The sequence below is a fragment of the Cetorhinus maximus genome, chromosome 5 (assembly GCF_964194155.1).
Source record: "Cetorhinus maximus chromosome 5, sCetMax3.hap1.1, whole genome shotgun sequence".
Taxonomy (NCBI): domain Eukaryota; kingdom Metazoa; phylum Chordata; class Chondrichthyes; order Lamniformes; family Cetorhinidae; genus Cetorhinus; species Cetorhinus maximus.
Genome location: NC_135883.1, coordinates 69,699,192 through 69,719,919, shown reverse-complemented (window position 1 = coordinate 69,719,919; position 20,728 = coordinate 69,699,192). Strand labels below are relative to the sequence as shown.

The 20,728-nt window shown below is 40.0% G+C and overlaps 1 protein-coding gene across 3 annotated transcripts in view; it reads left to right on the top strand.

Moving 5' to 3' along the window:
• The window catches only part of tsnax (translin-associated factor X), a 58,088-nt gene that overhangs the window by 32,696 nt on the left and 4,664 nt on the right, over nt 1-20,728 (top strand). For all 3 annotated transcript variants that reach the window (XM_078541977.1, XM_078541978.1, XM_078541979.1), the window contains one exon: nt 19,155-19,282. In XM_078541977.1, the coding sequence (XP_078398103.1) occupies nt 19,155-19,282 (128 nt within the window). The remainder of the gene's footprint in view (nt 1-19,154; nt 19,283-20,728) is intronic.

The window sequence follows — 20,728 nt, the reverse complement described above, 5'->3', positions numbered from 1 at the left end:
GGACTTGACTTTTCAGCTGTTAAATTTCAAAGAGGAGTTTAAAAGTGACGAGATCTGTACAACTTACAGAAATTTCATAAGTAAACAAGAGAAGGTTGTTACATTTTATTTGACCCAAAAGTGGAGGCAATAGGAAAATATGAAAGATTTTTATATTTGGAAAAGTTGAGTTAAAAGAGTTGTTTGAGAACAATGGAATCTAAGATGAAAGGGAAAAAAGATATTTAAGGAAAGATGTTTAGTTGAGTTGTGGTGGCTGTCTGGGGGAGATGACCTGAGACCAGCTCTGTGCTGAGAAAAGGTGTGAAATCTGAAACAGCCAACCAGTGGGGCTACAAAAGTCTTTGTCTCAGAAAGTTGTTTGTTTTCTAAACTTTCTTGGATTTCCACAGCAGAGTAGAAGAGAGTGAGAGGTCGTGTGGTATACCTTTATTAATGTGACAGCAGTTTTTGCCTTGGGTAATACTACTGGATTTTTTATGATTAAAAATCTATAAGGGAGCTATTGCCTGGTAGTCTACTTGTGTGTTCTGACCAAGTGGGTTTTTGGGGGGATGTTTTGTAAGACTGTTTTAAATGTGTAACTTTAATCTTCTTTCCTTGAGTTTTTTTTCATCTTGTTAATAAGTATTTTAATTTTTAAATCCTAAAAATGTTACTGGGATTCTATGCTTCTGGGATCAGTAGTTTTTCCCTTCATTTTCAGAAACAAAAAAAAGTTATGATCAGTAAGACAAGTGCTCGCTCAGCAAATAACATCAGCTGTGGCCGCAAAACACAATCCATTTGATTCCTTTCATAAATAGGATAGCAGAAAATGTCTATCTTTTATGAACAAATTCTGTACTTGCACATTGACTGCTGCTGGTACCGACGTACGGCTGTGGGTTGGGGCCACTTCATTTCAGGCTGTATCTTCAGTACAACTGAACATTGGTGTCTTTGTTCTGTTGGGAGTGCTATAACTATTAGATGTTCAAGATACATTTTAAATAATGAAAACTTGTGTTAAATAGAATAATCTGGCATTACTTCTATTCAGAATGTATTTAGGTTTAGAGAAATATTTCAGCACAGCCATAAAATGATGCCACACTGTTCCTTGTGCAATATGCTTGGGAATTGGAGGGGAGAACATTAGAAAGCTAACAAAAATAAATGATTCAGTTTCAGAAGAATGAGATGTATTGCAATGTTTTAATGTGTATTAGGCTCCTTAGGCAGCACCGTACAAACTCACGACCACTACCATCTAGAAGGAGAAGGGCAGCAGATACATGGGAGCACCACCACGTGGAAGTTCCCCTCCAAGCCGCTTACCATCCTGACTTGGAAATATATCGCCGTTCCTTCATTGTCTGTGCGTCAAAATCCTGGAACTCCCTCCCTAACAGGACTGTGGGTGTACCTACACCACATGGACTGCAGCAGTTCAAGAGGGCAGCTCACCACAACCTTCTCAAGGGCAATTAGGGTTGGGCAATAAACGCTGGCCTCGCCAGCAAAATGTTTTGAAGAATGAGATGTGTTTACAGAATCATAAAGGTTACAGCACAGAAGGAGGCCTTTCAGCCTGTCAAGCCTATGCTGGCTTTCTGCAAGAACAATTTAACTAGTCCCATTCCCCCATAGAATCATAGAAAGTAATTTACAGTAATATAAATCACAGAATGTTACAGAGGAGGTGACTTGGTCCAGCATGCTTTGCTGTTGCTGTTCATATTTGTGAAGGAGTAGATACATTGCAGTGATGTAACTCATCATATTTCTCAGAAGTGATTTGCTTACCTTAAGGTCTTTTTTCAGATTTAATCAGGCAAGTTGGGACTAATGCATTCATACTGAAAAAGAGAGACAAAGAAAGCATTGGGTCAATTTCTGATTTGCTTCCTCGTGAATTTGGTTCAAATTGTTATCTTGCGTGACAGCTAGTTTAACCTGTCACAGAACACCTTTGGGAGTGGCAGCAGTCAGATTTATTTTTTAAAAAATTCATTCATGGGATGTCGGCTTTGCTGGCTGGGCCAGCATTTATTGCCCATCCCTAGTTGCCCGTGAGAAGGTGGTGGCGAGCATTTATTTTTTTAGAAACTTATGAAATAAACCCCCTCTTAGAGCCAGTGAATGTTAGCAGCTGCTCTTCATGTTGTGTATAATCCACAGAAAACCCCTGACAACTTGAATATTCAGTTGCAAGAGGCCAGAAGAATGTGGAGTTCAGCCATATAGTGCAGCTAAAGAGGAGTTTTTGACCTACAATTAATACCCGTGTGAAATGAGTAATAGGAGTTTTGATTTCTGAAAATACAGGGCGAGTGGGAGTTCAGGCTAACACTAAATACAATTTTATGTTAGACAAAGGGATAGTAGTGCTGGGAATCCTCGTGATGTGTGCGAAATGTGATAACTGGGCCATCATGGCCCCTTTTTTGACTGCTGCACTGCTTATATTGTCAGACTGCTCAACATTCAAGCTATGTTGAGCTACAGTTTCCTTCAGTTAAACATTGGGAATACTGTAGCCATCATCTTCTGGCCCAGTCATAATATCGTTTGTTACTGATACCATCCCCCACACTGGCCACAATCTCACATTGATGACCTGTTCAACCCTGAGCTGAGATTCTAACCCGCAAACGCTCTGCATCATAAAGATGATCTACTTCCACTTCTGTAACAATACTTGCCTCAGCCCATCTGATATTGAAACCCTAAACCATGCCTTTGTCACCTCCAGATTTGGTCTTTTCCAGTTTTCTCCTTGCTGGCCTGCTATTATCTTACCTCTGCAAGCTTCAACTCATACAAAACTCTGCTGTTCAGATCCTATCCAGCACCAAATTCTGCTTGTGCATCACCCCTGTGCTCGCTGACCTATATTGGCTCCCAGTCCACAAATGCCTCAAATTTAAAATTCTCATCCTTGTGTTTAAATCATTGTTCTTAAATACCGTTCCCAGACTCACCACTTTGGCCAAGCTTTCCTCACATCTCCCTTGGTTTGGTGTTTATTTTTTTCCTTACGCCTCTATGAAGTGGCTTGTGACTTTTTACATAAATGCAAATTTTTGAACTGTTCATAGGTTTGTTCTTCTCCTACAATTGAGATAAATTATCTTAGATTCATACTACACCCATGTTAGACCTATGGCACAGATTTTTCTACTTTTTGTTAATAAATTTCCTGGTTTTCCATACTTTTGTTTAAATCAATAGTTATAATTATTCTATGTTAGGTGGAATCTTCTTTCTCCCAGCAGATATGGCTGCTGGTGATGGTGTTATGAATCATGATGTTTAGGGCATCAAGACTGCGTGGGACAGGGTCTGTGAATCAGCTAGTCTTTCCTGTCCCATTACTTTCATGTGTTTATATCACTGAAAAGAGTGTAATTAGACTGCACCGTGCTGTGCTTCTGCGTACAAGACTTCTTCAAACTACCTTCAAAAGATCTGTGTGCGCGTGTGTATGCACGCATGCATCTGCATGCACATTATAATCTTCTATTAACTTTGTGAGCATTTCTTAGGTGCTTTTACACTTAGTCCTGTAATTCAAATCCCAGAGACATTTAACAGTTGGCTACCCGGGTTTACATTTATAAGATTAGCTCCCTTATCCCATATTTTTGTCAATGCAAGGACTGGTGCACAGAACTTGCTGTCGCATAGTCAGCGTAAGTAGTAGTAAATAAAAATGCTCATCTAATATGTGCAGTGGACCTTTTGCGAGCTATTGGTGCAGTTGTTTAGTGGCTCTGCAGCCTTCCTTTGAGATGCTCTGTGAAGGAGATCCACATTTTAAGAATAAATTAATGAATGCGTATTAACCTTGTCTCCATTTTGTAATATTTAGTAAATAGCGCAAAGATCAACAACCGCAATTGGAGTTTGTTTTTTGTGGCCTTTGAACATTTGTCTCTCTTACAATCTTGAATATTTTCCATCAGATTTGATGTTTGCCAATTTTTAAAGGAAATGCTAATGCCCAAACTATTTTATAGTAGTTATCTAGGAGCCTTGAAATTAACTTCATGATTATGTTTACTAGTTTTTTTTTTAACATCACAGCAAGAATGATTAGTTGTTCCCTTAAGAAATCCTCATGTTGAAAGAGACCTGATCTTCGACTAACCTTTAAATAACCCTTTTCGGGAAACTTTATCTTATCGGAAATACTACCTATTTTTAAACAAAGGAATTTTTAAATTAATCTAAGCCAAAGATCATAGCTTTCATACAGATCAGTTAAAAATGGAAATCTAATCTCTGCTCAGGAATTGAATTAGCCCATTATCTAACTGCTTGCTCCAGACTGGAAAAGTATAACGGCCAAGTACGGACTTACTACTGAAAGATAAATTCAACCTTGAAGGGACATGCACCTGCATTTAATGTGTTTTCTTGGCCTTTTGAAAGGTCTCCAGTGACCTACTGCAAGAAGCACAATGGAGATTTGATTGTAAAATAGTGTATCAGTATTCACTTTTATGCAGATGCATAATCTTTTTTTAATATAAAAGCAGAAATAATCAATTGCTTAGTGTGGATTTTTCTGATCTCAGCCAAAATAGACAAATACTTTACAAGTTATGAAGTTGCCAAACAAAACACCCATGAGTGACCTGAGCTTCTGTCTACATAATAACAACTTTGACCAGAGACTTATGCAAAAGCAAAATACTGTGGATACTGGAAGTCTGAAATAAAAACAGAAAATGCTGCAACTACTCAACAGATCAGGCAGTATCCGTGGAGAGAGAAACGGTTAAGATTTCAGGTTGATGGCCTTTTATCAGAACTGGAAAAAGTTGGATATGTAATTGAAGAAGTGAAAGAGGGGCAGGGTGGGAAAAAGAACAAAAGGGAAGATCTGTGATTGGGTGGAAGACAGAAGTGATTAAATGCCAAAAGGCTCAGTCAGATAGGATGTCATTTGTGAGTTTGATAAGGGCCATTTTATTACTGTGGCAGAGCTGGAAACCTGATTGGAAGGATTCAAACATGGAGTTATGGGCAAGATGGGCATGGGTTTGGGAGGCCACAACGTGTTCAAAGACTAAAGAGAGGAAAAGGAGGTTGGAGACAGGGCAGTAGTTTGCAAGGGCTAAGGATTTTTTTTTGAGGAGAGGGTGATGATGGCAGATTCGTAGTGGAGAGGACAGTACCTAAAGGGAGGGAACTGTTAACAATATTGGATAACATGGGAATCAAGAAGGGAAATGGATATTCAGCATTTGATGGGATTAGAATTGGGAGTTGAGTTGCAAGAACAAGGTGAGTTTGGAGAGAGCATGAGGTAGAATAGGAGAAGAACTAGAGAAAGATATAAATTCAGGGCTAGGGCAGTGGGGAACCTTAGTGGAAGCTTGGCCCATTGGACTGGGTGAAGGGAGGGATGGTCTCAATCTTAGTGACAAAGAAGGGTGATAAATGTTTAAACATGGGCTAAAGGTTAAGACGAAATTATAAACTAGTAGTTTTAATTTAGTTGTGGGTAAACTTTTGAATTTGTAAGGTGAAATTAATAATGAATTGAAAAAACATGGGATGATATCAGACAGCAGAATTTATAAAGGATAAGATATGCTTGTTTAATTGAATTAACATTAAGGAAATCCCAGTGAGAAGAGAAAACTTGGGCTATTATCGAGTTATTGAAATTAATAAGACTTGGAGTAGACAATTAATCAGAATTATTTGATATGGTATGAGAAAGCAGAAGAAGGACTCGAGTATAAACTGCCAAGAGGTAGTTTCAGGTTTCTGACTTGTTTTGTATTTGTGCATACATGCCTGTTGTGTGTATTATTTATCAGCATTTTCTTTCTATCAAAAATCTTAATGTCTGCGACCACTTCTTGTCACTTTCCATTCTAAATTCCTATGCTCACATTTCTAATATAAGCTGTGTATATAAACATATCTTGCTGTAATTATCCTTCTAACCCATGTTATCATGGTACCAAATTGCCTCAGTTTTGTGTCTCCCAACATCTCGGCCTGTACTAGAGAGAAACTCCAATGCTGTACCATCTCCACTTCTTGTCTTCCCAAATCTACATAAGTTGTGATATTTAGCTATAAATCTATTTAATATGCACTATTATTTCATTGAAAACTTCAGTGCTATTCCTGACCCAATGGGAAAACCCATTATACTACTTGCAGTACCAGACTTTATAATAGAGATTGAATTAATTTGCTCACCACGATCCAGTTATCCCCTGCTGTCTAACCCTGTTTCACCTGACGACAACACTTGGTCTGGACTCCCCATGTGTAACAACTAGTGATTGTGGTCAGCAGCCATGCTGGTGCAAATGGGCACTGCATGAAAGAAAAAGTAAGTGATTGTGAGAAATTCCTGTTTCTGCAGTTATAATGGAGACAGTCTATGTAAACTCAACATACTGTATTTACATTCTCCCGCTAATAATGTTACATTGCCTTCACTGGGGAGGATTATTGTGTGACAAGTTTACATAGAAAATTTTCATTATACATTTAGACATAACAATGAAATGGAAACAATTATCAAGAAGTGCATGAAGATGTATTTTTTTTAATATATAGTACGTATATAGAATAGACATATCCCTATCCTGGAAATTAAAGTACAGGGTATAGTGGATTGTGAAGAAGGGAACAGAAAATTGTAAATGAACATTGATTAAGTGAGTGGGTAGAACAACACAGTTACAATTTAATGTAAGGTTGAGAGTACGGTTGAAATTGTGAAACACTGCCACAAGGCTACATGAACAAAGGGATTTGGGGTGCAGGTTCATAGATTATTAAAAGCTAGTTAACAGTTGAAAAAGCAATCAGATAGGCCATTGTTCTACTGTGCTTCATTACAAGAGATTTGGAAGGTCTGTAATTATACAGGCCTCTAGTCAGAGATCATTTGAGATATTGTGTTCAATTTAGGCACCCTATTTTAGGATGGATCTTCTGACCTTGGAGAGAGTCCACAATGACTGATCAGGACAATACCTTAGTTGAAGGCACAGGGTAATGAGAGATTGACCTAGATGTGGGTTATTTCACTGAAGATGAGATGAAAGGGTAATTTCATTGAGGTTTTGAATGAACAAAGGGAATTGATATGGTAGACAGGGAAAGATTCTACCATATTAGGGAAGGATTCTACTCTATTAGGGGAATTCTATGAGGATATAGCTATTGGATTCAATCAGAGTGGGTGAAAAGTGAATTCAGGAAAATCTTCTCGCACAGGATTTGTGAAAATCTGGGTATCCCACGCTGTGATTGCCATAGGGAGTTGTCTTGACCAATCAGAGTTAACCTGTCTGGTTTGAATTTAAACAAAAGCTTGGCAGTTAACTGTTCCCTGGTGCATTCTCCATGGCAAGGGCTCTACCATTCAGAGACCACTTGTCAACCAATCAGCATTCTCTTCTCCTTCAGTATAAATTGTTGTTCCCTTTATAATTGGTATTCTTGCATCTGCCCTAATGAGTGCAAGATGAAAAGCTTCGAGAGGTGTCAGCTGTGGCTCAGTTCATAGCACCCTCGCCTTTGAATCAGAGGGTTGTGGGTTCATGTCCCACTCCCGGAAACCAAGAACTGTGATTGTACTCAAAAAGAGTTGCAATCTGTGACTGTTGATAACTTGAAAGAGATGAAAAGCTTCGACACAATGTCTCTTTTTTTTCAGACTATAAAAATGACACACAAAGCTATGACTGTAGCTGTAGCTCTAACCTGTACCTGAAAGAGCAATTAGGCTCTGAATTCTCTTTGCAGCCTTAAAGGAACACATTCCTATCTTTATAAATCAGCCAGCGCAATGTGAGCAGTGTTTTGGGAGATCACTAGAAATTTGGTAGCTACAATACATCAATTCACATACATCCTACTGCAAGTGAAAGCTTTCTTAAATGCAGTCAGCCCTCAGCTGGAATCTAAAATTGACAAACACAATGGCGGCAAAGTAATGGCACTTGCTGTACATTACACTGACAGTTCCCCACAGAGTTTTTATGGGCTTTTGAGTGGTGGCTTACTGTTATGGGGTATCTAACCCAGTGTGGCACCCTATTTAAATTATTTCTATGTTTGCTTCGTACAAACTTGCCAATGTCACACAGGACTGGTAAACCAACCGTAGATTTGGTTTATTTGAGGACGTAGTACAGGATTGCTCAGCAGACAGATTTATTATAAAGAATCAACAGATTGATAACAGAAAAGTACAGCTGCAATTCCTTCACACCACATGCTGCTAGCTAAACTTAAAGCTTCTATGAACAATGTCTACTGGTCACATGATTTACATCCTGGCTACTTATTAGCATATTCTCTCTCAAAGCGATATCACAACACCCAATATAGATCTGTGACATGCATGAGCAGGACAAGCAACAGTTTACACAAATCAGTATGAAGACTCCTCGCTGAGATCTTGAGATGAGCCCTGTCACAAAGACTGCCTATTTCCACCTAAATAATATTGCCTGGATCTGCTCCTGCCTCAGCTTATTTGCTGTTGAAACTGTCATTCATGTCTTTGTTTCCTTTAGACTTGACTATTTCAATGCCCCTCTGGCCAGCTTGCCATTTTCAAGCCTTAATAAACTTGAGGTCATCCAAAACTCTGCTCTTATCCTAAATGGCACCAAGTCCTGTTCACCCATCGCCTTTTGTGTCCACTGACCTACATAGGCTCTTGGTTAAGCAACTTCTTGACTTTAAAATTTGCATTCTGGTTTTCAAATCCCTCCATTGCTTCTCCCCTCCCTTTCTTTGTAACCTTCTCCAGCATGAGAAACCCTCCGTAATATCTGCACTCCACCAATTCTGGTCTCCTGTTCATCCAAATTTTAATTGGTCCACTATTGGCAGCCGTGTATTCAGCTGCCGAGGCCCTAAGATCTGGAATTCTTTCCCTAAGCTACTCCATCTCTCTACCTCTCTTTCGTTCTTTAAGATGCTGCTTAAAACCTACTTCTTTGACCAAGTTTTTGGTCATATACCTAATCTCATTATGTGGTTTGATGTCAGATTGTGTCTGATTAATGCTCCTGTGAAGTATCTTTTACTATGTAAAAGGACAATATAAATGCAGATTGCTGTTGTTTTGGCAGTTAACATGTTCTTAACCATTCACTTAAATCTGAATGCCTCGACACTAAATTTCTAACTTTTACTGCCTTGTTTAATGGGTAATTAACTAGTGGGTAAGTACAACATCTTCACACCCTTCATGAATTTCAATGCTGAGTCTGTTAACACGGTACTGTTGTAGTACAGTCTGTGAAAGAGCAGAGTAACACAGACTACACCTTCCAGATTACTGTGTTTATCTGCACACATGCATACTCTGAAAGTTGCTGTTTGATTTACTCCATAATAATGCTGTTAGACTCACTGTTACTGTCAGTGCAAAATCTGGAGCAGCTATCATGTACAAAGTGTTTTGCCTAAATAAGGACTATACTCATTGGCTTGAGGTCCTGTTTTCTTAACAGTAGCTTTAAAGGGAACTAGATCCACCTAACCAGCTGAATAATATAGTCTGTTTTACGTGGTATGATCCTTCTATGCTTAAGTCATTCGTTGTTGGTGGCGGCTGTCCCTCTTATTGAGGATGACGTCTACTCAGGGTTGCGAGTTTCTGCCATGGGTCTTCATGTGATTTTAGTAGGCCGATTCTTGAACAAATCTATGGGCACTTGGGGCAGTATGTCCCATGAGGTAGTGGGATCTGATGTGCAGGACTTGCTTCTTTTATTTATTTCCGTGCTGCTGCTATGCCTCATCATTAACACATTGTGACACAAAGCGTGATGTAGCTTGATGGACAAGTTGTTGTAATTTTGAACGATTGACAGCAAGCTCCTTCCGGTCATTAATGTTGATGCTGCCATGCTTCAAGGAGAGCTTCAGAATGTTTAAATCTATTAGACTACATATCACACTTTGCAGATGCAAAACAGTTTTAAAACTGCTGGCTGAAACTGAGAGCATCTTCCAATCTGCAATGTTCATCTTGCCTTGTCCCTGCTGCCATAGTTGATTTTTCTGCTGGAAAAAGGTAATTCTGGAAACAGCAGTTTAAATTTTAAAAAGCTTGCTATTACTAAGTAAAAAGACTTACTCTACCGACCAGTTGTATTTTGCAAGGATTCATTGAGGGGCTAAACAGTGCAGCCTTTCTAATAAATATACAGGAAAGTTTGATCAGTTTACAGCTATCATCTGAACACTGTAATTGGAGTGCTATCCGTGAGTGTATAAATATGTGTGCATGTTAGAAAGGTACTGATAACTGAATTAAAACTTTGTAAAAGTTCTGCTTTGTTTTGAGGCCAATAGCAGCTGTCGTTGCACAGAGCAACTGCATGTACTCTCAATCATCAGGAAAATGAAGATATCACTATTGATGACATCTTCCAAGTGTCACTTACTCACCAATAACTTGCTAACTGACACAAAACTTGGGTTCTGCTAGGACCACTCTGTGCCAGACCTCATTACAGTGTTGTTTCAAACATTGACCGAAGAGCTGCGTTACAGTGGTGAGGCGAGAGTGATTGCCATTGACATCGTGGCAGCATTTCACCTAGTGTGGCATCAAGGAGCATGAGTAAAATTGAATTCAATGGAATTCTGGGTGAAAACTCTCGATTGGCTGGAGTCATATCTAGTTTAAAGGAAGATGATTATGGTTCTTGGAGGCCATTCATCCAGCCCCAGAGCATTGCTTCAGGAGTTCCTCAGGACAGTGTCCAAGGCCCAACTAACTTCAGCTGCTTCATTAATGACCTTTCCTCCATCATAAAGTCAAAAATGGGGATGTTTGTTTATTATTGCACAGTGTTCAGTTCTATTCGCAACTCCTCGGATAATGAAGTAGTCTATGCCTGCAGCAGCAAGAACATACAGGCTTGGGATGATAAATGGCAATTAACATTCACAACACTCAAGTGCCGGATAATGACTATCTCCAACAAAAGAGAGCCTAACCACTTCCCCTTGACATTCGACACCATTGCTGAGTGCCCCACCTTCAACTTTCTGGGGGTTACCATTGACCAGACAGTTAACTGGACCAGCCACATAAATCCTGTGGCTGCAACAGCAGGTCAGAGGCTGGGTATCCTGTGGCAACTATCTCACCTCCTAATTTCCTAAAGCCTTTCCAACTTCTACAAGGCACAAGTCAGGAAAGTGATGGAATGCTCTTCTAGATGGGCACAGCTCCAACAGCACTCAAAAAGCTAGGCAGCATCCAGGACAAAACAACCTGCTTTATTGGCCACCCCATCCACCACCTTAAACATTCTCTGCCTTCTTCGTGGTTGCACCATGGATGCAGTGAGTACCATCTATAGGATTCATTGTTGCTTGGTCAAAATCCTGGAACTCACTCCCTAATAGCACTGTGCATATACCTACACAAAATGGACTGCAGCAGTTCAAGAAGGCAGGTCACCAGCACCTTCTCAAGGGCAACTAGGTGGGGGGGATGGGCAATAAATGTTGGCCCAGTCAGCGAAGTCCACATCCCGTAAATGAATAAAAGAAACTTGCCAAGGCTTCTTTGATATCACCTTCCAAACCCATGATCTCTTCCGCTGAGAAGAACAAGCACAGGGCACATTGGGAACACTGCTGCCGCAAGTTTCTGTCCAAGTCACACACTATCCTGACATGGAAATATATTGCCAAATCTTCGTGGCTGGGTCAAAATCATGGAACTCCCTCCTGAATGGTACTACGGATGTTCTGACACTTGCCTCCTTCTCAAGGGCATTTAGGAATGGGTAATAAATGCTGGCCTTGCCAGCAATGCAGACATCCCATGAACAAATAAGGGTACAGGCATTGAAGAGAAATTTCCACTGTTTGGTGGAATTCTGACTGCTTAATGTTTCTTTCTGACCTCCACCTGGCCTTGGGGAGCTGTCACTCAACACCTCTCTGTTTAATCCGTAGCCAATCTGACTCGCTTTGTGATTGAGAGATGCAGGGGCCGTGTGCCTAGTAGCTGCTGCTCCCATGTGCAGCCTGCAGAGTGTCTCCCATAGAACCATAGAAAAGTTATAGCACAGAAGGAGGCCATTTGGCCCATCTTGTCCATGCCAACCCGAGGACACCCAGGTGCCCTTTCTAATCCCACCTTCCTGCACCCGCCTCATAGCCCTGCAGCTTACAGCACTTAAGGTGCAGATCCAGGTACTTTTTAAAAGAGTTTAGAGTTTCTGCCTCTACCACCAACTTGGGCAGCGAATTCCAGACACCCACTACCCTCTGTGTTTAAAAAAAAAAGTTCTTCCTCATGTCTCCCCTACACCTTCTGACACTTATCTTGAATCTATGTCCCCGGGTTCTAGAATTCTCCACCAAGGAAAACAATTTTATCCTGTCCACTCTATCTATTCCCCTCATAATTTTGTACACCTCAATCAAGTCAGCTCTCAGCCTTCTTTGTTCTAAGGAAAATAACCCCAACCTATCCAATGTCTCCTCGTAGCTACACTTTTCTAACCCTGGCAACATTCTTGTAAACCTCCTCTGCACTCTCTCCAGAGCTATTACGTCCTTCCTGTAATGTGACCAGAACTGCACACAATACTCCAGTTGTGGCCTCACCAGTGTTTTATACAATTCCAACATTATATCCTTACTTTTATATTCTCTACCTCTGCCAATAAAGGAGAGCATTCCATTTGCCTTCTTTACAACCTTGTCTACTTGAACTGCTGCCTTCAGGGACCTGTGTATTTGCATGCCAAGATCTCTCACTTCATCTTCCCCTCTTACTATATTCCCATTTATTGTGTAATCCCTGTAACTGTTTGACCTCCCTAAATGTATGACCTCACACTTCTCTATGTTAAAATCCATCTGCCAATTTACCGCCCACTCCACCAACCCATCAATATCATTTTGGAGATTATGGCTATCCTCTACACTATCCATTACTCGGCCAATCTTTGTGTCATCTGCAAATTTCCCAATTGTGCCTCCCACATTCACGTCCAAATCGTTAATATATAACACAAACAGCAAGGGTCCCAAAACCGAGCCCTGTGGAGCACCACTTGAGACAACTTTCCATTCGCAAGGGCATCCATCGCCCATTACCCTTTGTTTCCTGTTACAAAGCCAACCTTTTATCCAGTTTGCCACATTACCCTGAATCCCATGGGCTTTTACTTTCCTGACCAATCTGCCATGTGGGACCTTGTCAAATGCCTTGCTAAAATCCATGTACACAACATCCACTGCACTACCTTCATCAACCCTTCTTGTCACTTCCTCAAAGAATTCAATCAAATTTGTGAGGCAAGATCTTCCTTTAACAAATCCATGCTGACCATCCCTGACTAGCCCATGCCTTTCCACATGACAGTTAATCCTATCTCTCAGGATTGATTCTACTAATTTGCTCACCACCGATGTAAGACTAACTGGCCTATAATTGTTTGGCATTTTCTTTGATCCCTTTTTAAACAATGGAACTACGTTTGCATTTCTCCAGTCCTCCGGTACCTCCCCTGTATCTAGTGAAGATTGGAAAATCATCCTCAGCATCTGCTATCTCCTCCCTGACTTCCTTCAGCAGCCTCGGAAACAATCCATCTGGCCCTGGTGACTTATCAACTTTCAAGGATTTCAACCCTTCGAGTACTTCCTCTCTCTTTATGACTATCCCGTCCAATATCTTGCAGTGTAGGGTCCCTGCATAGGGTCGTGCTGCCACCTCCACTGTGGGGTTGCTGCCACTGGACAGGGGTGGGGGAAGTGGGGCTGAAGCCTGGGGGCTCTGCTCCAGGGCCTAAGAGAGGATTGAGGCCAGGGTAGCAAGAGGGAGGAGTGGGACCAGGGATGTGGAAGGAGCCAGGAGAAAGGGACCAATGGGAGAGGGTGAGAGGAGTGGGGTTGAGGGGGGGCAGGATGGAGGAGCAGGGTGAAGTGGGAGTGGGGCCGAGGCCAGGGGTTTGGACCCTGACAGCAGCTTCTCTCCCATGCCAATCAGTGTTTTATAGTTTAGGATTTGAGTCTAATTTATAAAATGTTTCCCTTTCATACATCATCGTTATTGCTGCTTTTCTACTCCAGGTCCCCCACATCCGGGCAAGTTGGAGAAATCCAGGTAGTTGCGGGAGAGGGTGGAGAAGAAGGATGGGATGAATGAGTGGGGATGGATGAGGAGGGAGGGCATGAGTGAGTGAGTTGGGGACCAAATGGGGAAGGAGGGCATGAGTGAGTGTGTACGGGTGGAGGCTGGTTGGAAAGAGGGATGTGTGTGGTGGTGGGGGAGAGGAGCTAATTACAATGTGGGTGTATCAGTGAGGGGGAGAGGGGCTTCACTGTCTTCTGCCAACATGGAATATGGAAAGTTTGGCTGAAACCTACACAAGTACATAAAATAAGAATATTTTTGCAAAGTACCTTAAAAACATGGATTTTCATATTTATTATTTATATGTTAATCTATAAATACCAAATGTTACAATGCAGCTTTATTGCTGTTGTTTTTATTGGTGTCTGGAGTCACAATTTTCAAGAGGTGTTTTTTAATATATATATATATATATTTGTTCATGGGATGTGCACAGCACTAGCAACACCAGTCTTTGTTGCATATCCCTAATTGCCCTTGATAAGGTGGTGGAGAGTTAAAGTAGGATCGCATTAAAAAATAGTTTGCAAAGCATTGCCATTGTCCTTTGCTTTGCTTCACATGTGCATGATCCAGCAAGATCATGTTCAGTTGTTAGTATGGACTTTATCTTGTATTACATGCACTAACTGCATTGAATGTTGAAACGCTGAGGTCACTTTGGTGATTTGATAGAAATGCATTGGTCCAGTCTTGGCAGCAATGGAAAATAAACAAAGGAAAAACTAATGTTTCTACTCACTTGAAGTCCAACAAGTCCACCCATTTGAAGTGACCTAGAAGTATTTACATTTCACTACAAATAATAATTCCATTATTTGTTGTCACAAAAATTCTTTAGACCTTTTTGTCTTTGGCTACTTTCTCCTGGTACAGGCAAGGAGATTGGTAATGGTGGGGTGCGGAAGTTATTTTGCACTGTATTCAGCTTTGGTCAAGATCAAGAAGCCCAGTGGACTAATCTGGGCCAAGAAATAATATGAAGTTTGCTATACACTGTCCTAACAATATAACTTGGCTGTAGGAGAGTGCAAGAGAGCATCCCTATTGTACCAATGTGACATTTCCATCCATTTGGCTGGATTTAAACCCAAATGCCAGGGGTGGGAGGATCATGTTTTAACTCAATTCTTGTTTTCAGTTCTTTGTGACATTTTCTAGTAGTTTTTCTAGTCTTGAATTTAAGGCTCCAATTTATTGTAATTTCTGTTTTGTCCAATTTTGCTTCAAAGCAAAGTGTTTTTATAACTTTTAACGGTAACTTGTAGCAGTCAGTAGGATTCATCAATTAAATTTAATGATTCCCACCATGGGTGCAAGATCTCAGAATAGCTGATAAAGGAGAGCATCAAATCATTGATTTGGTTTCAGCTCCTTACCTAAAAGGAGTTAACTTCTGGGAATGATCTTAGTGTCTAAGATGAATATTAAAGTACTTCAAATTTAAAGTTATGAATTTAAGAGTCTTGTAATGGAAAACATGTTCCTTTGCTGCAAGCAACAAAGCAAATCCTATACTTGCAGGGTCAGGAAGTTAATGCGCATTGAAGTGAATTATCAGATGTACCGTCGTATGTTGTTGGTCCTATCAGATTTAGATTTGTCGATATTTAAAATTAACGAGAGACTTTGCAATTTAGCCAACGTTTAGTTACTGAATACTTAGAGAGAATTAGATACTTAACAAATCTTGATACTAAAACATGAGTATCCAATGCTTTGATTTTCCCATGGATAGCAATTTAACTTAAACAGTGCAATTTTCCTTCTCTTCTTCACCCTCTGTTTAAAACCAGATTTCAATGATAAAAACCAAATATTTAAAGCGGGTACCTAATGACAGCAGTATAAAATACTTTGGTGGTCAATAGAGCTCGCTAACAATGATCCTTTATTGGAGGGGGGAACTATGACATTATAAAAAGTTGCTTTTAAAATTAGCCCAACATTTTGCTTGTGATTTATTTTCCTTCATCTATGGTTTCACTTGATTCTTGGCTCAAAGTAACGTCCAGAATTTTCCCTGGGAAATTCCAAAACTGACTTTCTCGATCACAGCAGCATATTTAGTGAAGGTACTGGTATCATTTGGCAGTACCTTTTATAACAAACCTGCCTCTGGAACACCAGTATGAACCTGTAATTACCTGCATCCTTTATCTATTAGTCATTCACTGCCCTGTCTCTAATTCTTTCTATATCGTTTTTGTCTCTGTTATATCACGCACTAAATTCCAGGTTTGTATGTGCATTTTCAGATGTGTGCTTCCATTTCCTTATCATTTATTGGCATTGCTAATGCACAGCACAGTACCTATCCAAAAAAAACTGAGATAATTAAAGCCTGTGGGTTGTTAGCGAAAGCTGTTAAGTGTATGCATGTAATAGGAATTTAGTCAAACTGCACTTGTATCATAGTTTATGATCAGTGAGTGAGCAGAAAAAGATAACTTCAGAATTGTATTGATTATGTTTCATTTGTTTCTGTTTTGTATACTTGAGGGTATGGTAGTTATGGTCCCGGACCAGCATCTGGAGGTTATAAATTTAAATCCCACAATGGCAATTTGGAAATTTGAATTAATTAAATCTTTTGATTTGTTGGCTAGCAGAAAATAAAGTGAACATGAAAGCTATTGCATTGTCATTAAAACCTAATGGGTCCACCCATGTCCTTCAGGGACAGGAATCTGCCAACCTTTACCCTCTCTGGCCTACATGTGACTCTAGTCCCGCATGTGATTGACTCTTTACATTGGTATCCGTTTCACCTGTCCTAATTGTGATTTTTCTTGTACAAGTCGACGGAAATTTTCCAGGTGTACAGTGAAAAATTAACATTCATTTGTGAAAGTATTTGTGATCATTTTTCTGAGCTGATGGTTTTCTAATACTACCTATTTGTGAATGGCTTGTCAAAAAAGGGTTCAAACTGGTAAACATCCTGACATGGTTAAAAGGGGAAGCAAGTCCAAGTGGAGTGCATTTTGTTTCAAAGTATTACTCCTTTTATTGAGATATATATTTGCTGGTTAGTTGTTTGACATTTATTGCTCTCATGAAGTCTCTTAGCTAGAGTCACACTACCCGCTGCAATGTCATTTGCGGGAGTGTTGCCACTCTAGTTTGTGGAAGGGATATGGTATAATGCTGGCCTGAGGTCCAGTAACCTGTTTTCCTGGCATTGATAAGCTCTCGAGCAGTTCTTAATTTACGGACCATCCACGGTGGCTTCATTCCAACCCACCCCCATTGGAAATGTGCCACATAACTGGCAGCTAAGGAGAGACAGAGAACCCATTTGCAAGTCTCCTGCATCAGCAATAAGATTCATTTTTTAAAGACCTTAAAGGAAGTAACTGGCTAAAATATAAGTTTCCTGCATGTACATAAAGGAAAAAATTTTGAACAAATTAAACAACCAAGGCACACTCTCAGTGTGGAACAGGACTAGGACAAAGATCCAAGGTTTACAGATGGCAGAATTTGAGGAGCACTGAGATCTCGGGTGGTTGCAGGGCTGGGGCAGGTTACAGAGATAGGGAGGGGTGAGGACATGAAGGAATTTAAAAACACATGAATACAGAGGTAGTGGGCGAATGGGTCTTGGTGTGGGTAGCGGGTGAGTGGGAGTTGGTATGAGTTAGTATATTGAGTTTTGGATGAATTCAAGTTTGTCGATAAAGGTTCAGAACTCTCAGTGCAGGACAGGACTAGGGTAAAGAATCAAGGCCAAATGTCCAGTCTAGCATAAGGGTTAAAGGGCAAAGGCTGTAACAGAAGCACAGAATAAGTTGCATAAAAGATTAAATATAAGATTACCGAGAAATAAAGGGAACAGATTGGAGTTGGAGATCCAGCACTGAAAATAAAAGTGACAGTTTATTTTAAACATGACAGCTTAGAATGTGTGACTTCTGACCTCTGTAAAATGTTTGACACTAAACTCAAATAAGTGATTTGATTTCAAAATTTGTCATGTACGATTAACTTCATGCAGATTTTTTGTTGTTTTGCTGTTTTTCGCAACACACTGTAGCACATCTTATTTTTTGTGTGCGATTATTTCTCCTTAGATGCACATATTTGAATGAGCTGATCTTTGGTGCAGTTTTCTAATTAACTAGTTCAAGTTGCAATGTATTTCTCTTGGGTCAAAAGAACTGGAGTAGAAAAAAATCACAGATATGAAATGATGTACAATTGGGCTGAATTTCAAAAGTGAGACAAAAATAATCAAAATTTCATATAGAAAAAGGAAAGAACAACAAAAAAATCAGGACTAGGCTGGAAAAGAATCACAGGACATTTCAAAACATTGGAAAGTCCACCAAGAGTTCAAAAACCTGAATTTCTTTGAGAGGTCCTGCCTCAGAGACCTCGCTACCTCTCCTCTCCCCAACCCCTGGAAATAAACTTCATTCAAATTCACATATACTACTGGAAATTATTTCCACTTGCAAATATTTCTAAATTAATTGCTAGTAAAATTCCACTTTTGTGTACTTGATTTTTTTCATGTAATAGAACCATTAGAATATTAGATATAGCTGTAGCTTAAGTTGTGACCAGCTCTTGTCCCACTGAACCCGCATTATAAATTATGCTTTTTGCATGCCACAAATGTGGTCATCCGGCTTCAGTTTTTACAGAAAACAAATGGAATTTCAGAATGTGATCCCAAAACTCTAAAATTCTTAAAATACATTGTACCTTGGAGAAATTGCTTTGATCATGGGCATTTATTCAGGGCTATTTTTTAATTTGTTGTTTGAATTGCCAATTTTATTTTGAAGCTTTGTAATTTGTACCTATGAATAGGAATTGGTGTTTTCTACTCACTGCCTGACTTATAAAAGATCATTGAATCATTCTACTTTCTAAACTCCTGGTTTGGTTTTAAGGTGTCGTGCTTCAGAAATAATGACATTCCATTGTGAAAAATGTTACATGCCCATATGTGGATTTCAGTATTCTTTGCTTTGAATTGCAGGATTACAGGAATATGTGGAAGCTATTTCATTCCAACATTTCATTCGGACCAGAAGCCTGATTAGCCTTGAAGAGATTAATAGGCATTTAGTCTTTGCTCCAAAGAAAGGTGAAGCAGAGAATTCTGAGGTGAGATTTCTTGTCTCCATTTGAAAATGCCTGAGACTATTTCTGTATTATTGTGTTTGCTGGATCATTTGCAGGAAAGTGGGAAAAGCTTAACATCCTAATCTCTATCTAGTGATCTGCACTGGACATCACAATTGTGCGGGTGGAGGTTTCCCAAAAAATCAAATTTTTATTTAATTTTTAATGAGGATATGAAATGGAATGCTGAAATATGTTCCAGGAAATTGGACCCTGGTGATACCCCACAATGAGGAAAGGGATGAAAAACTGTTTAATGTCTACCTGAACTGCTGGTTGATATTAAAAACCTATGGCACTATTCAAAGAAGAGAGTCTTTCTGTCCTCCTGCCCAATGGTCTTCCCTCCACCAGTGCCACATGGATATTCAACTCACTGGCTGTTAAGTGCTTTGAGTAGTTCAGTGGTTGTGAAAATCGCAAGTCTTTCTTTTTCTTTTCATTGCTGTTCTCAGATCTCACGGTACAAAATGGCTGCTGTGTTTTTCCACATAAAAATCCATGCACTTAAAAGTAGTTGCACATGGAGCATTCTGAAGAGACATCGTAAGACACTAAGAAGAATTGTCTTTTCTTTAAATGCAGAGTAAACATAATCAAAGATGCGATGCGAAATATCCTCCTTGTTTACTAACTTCTGTTGCAGTTTCAAAACATAATTTTTATTTTTTGCATTAGCTAGCAGACCTTTTCCTAGCCATTTCCATCTCTCTTCAAATCAACTGACATGTCAGTGAAAGTAATGTATAGTTTATCATATGATTCTAGAAGAGCTGGCAGGAAGGCAAGGTGGCAGCTATTCTGCTGCATTCATTATATCTAAACAAAGAGAACTGATTTAAGGAATACCATCAGCTTTGTTGAATTGGGACCTAATTTATTTCCAATACAAAATATATTTTTAAAAATTCATTCATGGGATGTGGCATTTATTGCCCATCCCTAATTGTCCTTGAGAAGGTGGTGGTGAGCTGCCTTCTTAAACCACTGCAGTCCATGTGGTGTAGGTACACCCACAGTGCTGTTAAAGAGGGAGTTCCAGGATTTTAACCCAGTGACAGTGAAGGAACAGTGATATATTTCCAAGTCAGGATGGTGAGTGGCTTGGAGGGAAACTTCCAGGTGGTGGTGTTCCCATGTGTCTGCTGCCCTTGTCCATTTTAAATGGTAGTGATCGTGGGTTTGGAAGGTGCTGTCTAAGGAGGCTTGGTGAGTTGCTGCAGTGCATCTTGTAGATGTTCACACTGCTGCCATAGTGCATTAGTGATGGAGGGAGTGAATGTTTGTGGATAGGGTGCCAATCAAGCAGGTTGCTTTGTCCTGGTGTCAAGATTCTTGAGTGTTGTGGGAGCTGCACTCACCCAGGCAAGTGGAGAGTATTCCATCACACTCCTGACTTGTACCTTGTAGATGGTGAACAGGCTCTGG